This window comes from Teleopsis dalmanni, unplaced genomic scaffold (genome assembly GCF_002237135.1).
Source record: "Teleopsis dalmanni isolate 2A unplaced genomic scaffold, ASM223713v2 unscaffolded_contig_3134, whole genome shotgun sequence".
In the NCBI taxonomy this organism is placed as follows: Eukaryota; Metazoa; Arthropoda; class Insecta; order Diptera; family Diopsidae; genus Teleopsis; species Teleopsis dalmanni.
The window spans coordinates 1-3,948 of NW_024034516.1; the positions used below are offsets into that span (position 1 = coordinate 1).

Here is a 3,948-nt window from a genome sequence, read left to right on the forward strand (position 1 = left end):
CCCCAAATCTGAGGTAGACTGTTACGCCGAGGATGCTTGACTGGAGGGGTGCATCCAGTCTTTTAGTAATGAACTCAGGATACCGGGCACTCTCCTGTTTTAATTAATGCCTTCTCAAAGTATGGGGCTCTGCTTTGGGTGACTGTTCTTTCCCTTATATTAAACACTGTATATGGAAAATAAACTAAATATACCAATTAATAATATAATTACAGAGTCAGAGGAAGAAGCTCTACTCCGTTCGCCAACGAAGGTTGGAGGAAATCTTGAAAAGAGGCTTGAAGCATCTCTCAAGATTCAGGATCTGGATGATCTGAACCCATCTGCTCAGAGACCAATGGTATCAAGCGGTGGGAACACCTCTCCGGTGATTGACACCCAGAGTCCTATGGACACAGATGACCACGATGGCGGTGCGTCTAATGCTAATACCCAGAGCATGGTGAACTCAGGTGACGGCAACATAGAGACCAGGAAGAAAGCGGAATACTTCACCGGGGCTCAGAAAAGACGCATCAAGGCCATGATTAGGGATGGATTGGATTTGGAGACTGCGAAGCAGAAAGAGAGAGAGCGATACTCTCTCTACAAAACTTCCTTGGCAGCAGAAGGAGAAAGTGACAGACCCAGTACCAGCAAAAGGTGCAGATCTAATAACACATCTCCCGAAGAAACACAACGCCCGCAGCCCAAAAAGCCAAAAGCCACTCAACACACATCTAGCTCTACCGGAAACCAGCTAAAACCGACTCCATCTTACAGGGATGTAGCCAATGCTTGCAAAGTGGCTATCGCCCATGAGAAATATCCGGAGGTGAATCTCACTGGTGACCAAATGGAGTTGATAAATCGAAGCTCCTGGAAGAAATTGACAAACTTCCCAAGCACAATAGTGTCTACGGCTTCATCACCAGTGTTAACAGAGACGGATGGCTCTCATTAACATGCTGCAATGGTGAAACGAGGAACTGGCTGACCACCTGTGTCCCAAAACTCAAACCATTCCCGGATGCTATTCTCAAAGTGTTTCAGGGCGAAGAGATGCCCAAAACCTATGTGTGCATCACATTTATTCCCCCCTCTGCTGTGCTACCACCAGAAATTCTGATGTCCCGATTGGAAAAACAAAATGGTGGCATTTGCACATCATCGTGGAGAATTCTCAGGACTGAGAAAGATAAGAATGGTGGGGAAACCGTTACGATCTCAGTGGACGAAAAATCCAAAAATTGGATAGTCGGTCAGGCAGGGAAGCTGTATCTGAACTTCACACAAATTCACGTACGTGTGAAGGGAGAGCCAACTGGACCCAAGAAACTGACGACAAAAAGGCCATTTACGACAGAGAAACCCAGTGACGTCAAGCAACAGGTGCCTCCATCCAAAAGGCCGCTTTCAGGTGATAAACCCAGTACCTCAAAAGCACAGGCAGATAAGCCAAGTGAGACGGTTAAGGTCACACGGGACAGCACCCGAACTGAAGTCGGACCCAGCACCTCAAAACAGCAGGGTGGCACACCGGTATCTAGCATAAAGGACCAGAAGCAAGGGCCAAAGAAACCAGCTTCAAGATCCCCTCGACAGGAAGCACCCACTCATGGGACAAAATTGCCCAAGTGGATGCGGAACGGTAAAGGACGATACCAATAAAATGATGAGGTGCCTGCAGGTTAATCTTCAACACGCCAAAGCTGCTACGGCGGTGTTGACACAGCGACTTCTATCTGAAAAGATTGACCTAGCCTTTATCCAGGAGCCATATGTATATGAGAACCAGATAAAGGGAATAAAAGGTAAGCTACTGTACGATCATGCCAGCCATGGTCGACCTCGTGCTTGTATTGTGGTAAGAGATGACATTAATGCTTTCATTATTCCACAGCACACCAACAAGGACCAGGTAGCAGCTATAATTTCTGTGGACACCCCAGTAAGTAAGACAGAGCTCATTGTCTGCTCATCTTACCTACCTGGAGACTCCCAAAACCTGGACTTCCTATCACTGAAAGGACTAGTAGACTACAGTGTTAAAAGCAAGAGGCAACTCATCGTTGGAAGTGACGCTAATGCACACCACACGATCTGGGGCAGCACCGACATCAATAAAAGAGGTGAGTGTCTATTTGAATTTATAACTGGTAACAACCTATATATTTTGAATACGGGCAATAAGCCCACTTTTATAAACAGAATCAGGGAAGAGGTATTAGACATCACCCTAGCAACACAATTTATAAAACATTTTATCAAAAACTGGAATGTTTCAGCAGAAACATCCATGTCTGATCATCGTCAGATTAGATTTGATATTGATCTAAATATGAAGGTAAGAGAATCGTATAGGGTGCCTAGGGCCACAGAATGGGATCTTTATACTGACGAACTCAAGGCCAATCTAGGCAGTAATAAACATACGATAAAAAATATTCATGATTTAGAAATAGCTGATGCTGCCTTAAGCACAACTATTATAAATGCCTACCATGGGGCCTGTCCGGTGAAAAATAAGACCGGCAACAGAAGTGCACCATGGTGGAATAAAAAGTTAGCCAAGCTAAGAGTCGAATCCCGGAGACTCTTCAACAAGGCAAAAACCAACGGTGAATGGGACAATTATAAAAATGCCCTCACCGCCTACAATAAAGAAATTAGAAGGGCAAAAAGAGAATCATGGAGAGGCTTTTGCTCAGAGATTCAAAACTTAAGCAATAGCGCAAAAATCCACAGGGTTATCTCGAAAAGCCACACTAATCCCATTGGGCTTCTAAAACGACCTGATGGACTTTATACCAATGACTGCAAAGAGTCACTTATACTTCTAACAGAAGTACACTTTCCGGGATCTACAATTTACGACCAATCAATCTCCCAGCTTAGTTCCCTGGTGACCAAAAGGCCCAGAAACAATGACTGGAAGATTGCTCGTAAAATCTTCACTGAAGATAAAATTAAATGGGCGATCAACTCATTTTCTCCTTTCAAAGCACCTGGAGCAGACGGAATATTTCCAGCACTCCTACAAAAGGGACTAACTGACCTTATGCCCTACCTCATTTATATCTTTAGAGCTGGGCTGGCGATGGGAATCATTCCCACTAATTGGAAGGAAGCAATTGTCAAATACATACCTAAAGGAGGAGGTAAACCTAGCGAACTTCCTAAATCCCATAGGCCTATAAGTTTGACTACATTTCTTTTAAAAACTATGGAGAAGATAGTGGAAAGGCATATAAGGGAAGAGTATTTATCTATAAATCCACTCCACGCCAACCAATACGCCTACCAACAAAATAAATCCACCACACATGCATTACTCAGTCTTACTAATAAAATACAGGAGTCTGTAGATTGCAAAGAATATGCGGTGGGATGCTTTCTTGATATTGAGGGAGCGTTTGATAATACTGATCACTCACATATCGAAAGATGCCTCCATGACAGAGGAGTAGATGATACGACACGCACATGGATAAGCAATGTACTAAGAAATAGAATGGTTAAATCCACTCTCGGCAATGCCGAAATAAAAGCACATACTGTAAAAGGATGCCCACAAGGGGGTGTATTATCCCCACTCCTGTGGTCAATTGCAGTAGACGAGCTCTTGCATCGACTCAGTGCCAAACATTTCGAGGCATAAGGCTATGCTGACGATATAGTCATACTTGTCAGGGGTAAATATGAAGACATGATCTCATATCGACTCCAACAAGCCCTGAACATCGTTAGTAGATGGTGCAGTGAAGTAGGATTAAATGTAAATCCTAAGAAAACAAGTCTGGTAGTCTTCACAAAGAAAAGGAAGAGAGTACTTTCCAATTACCCATTCCTAAATGGAGAAGAGCTATCATCCGTTACCCAAGTAAAATACCTGGGAATGATTCTAGATGAGAAGTTGACGTGGAATTCTCATATAGACAATGTCATACGAAGAGCCAGAGAGGCATT

General features: G+C 43.7%; 1 protein-coding gene across 1 annotated transcript; it reads left to right on the plus strand.

The window, feature by feature from the left end:
* The first annotated feature begins 603 nt into the window (after window positions 1-603).
* Window positions 604-1,997, plus strand: LOC119664976. Its single transcript, XM_038074313.1, has 2 exons — window positions 604-1,793; window positions 1,883-1,997. Exon 1 carries the CDS (start codon window positions 1,042-1,044, stop codon window positions 1,648-1,650), a length of 609 nt encoding a protein of 202 aa, XP_037930241.1. The 5' UTR covers window positions 604-1,041; the 3' UTR covers window positions 1,651-1,793; window positions 1,883-1,997.
* Window positions 1,998-3,948: the final 1,951 nt, after the last annotated feature.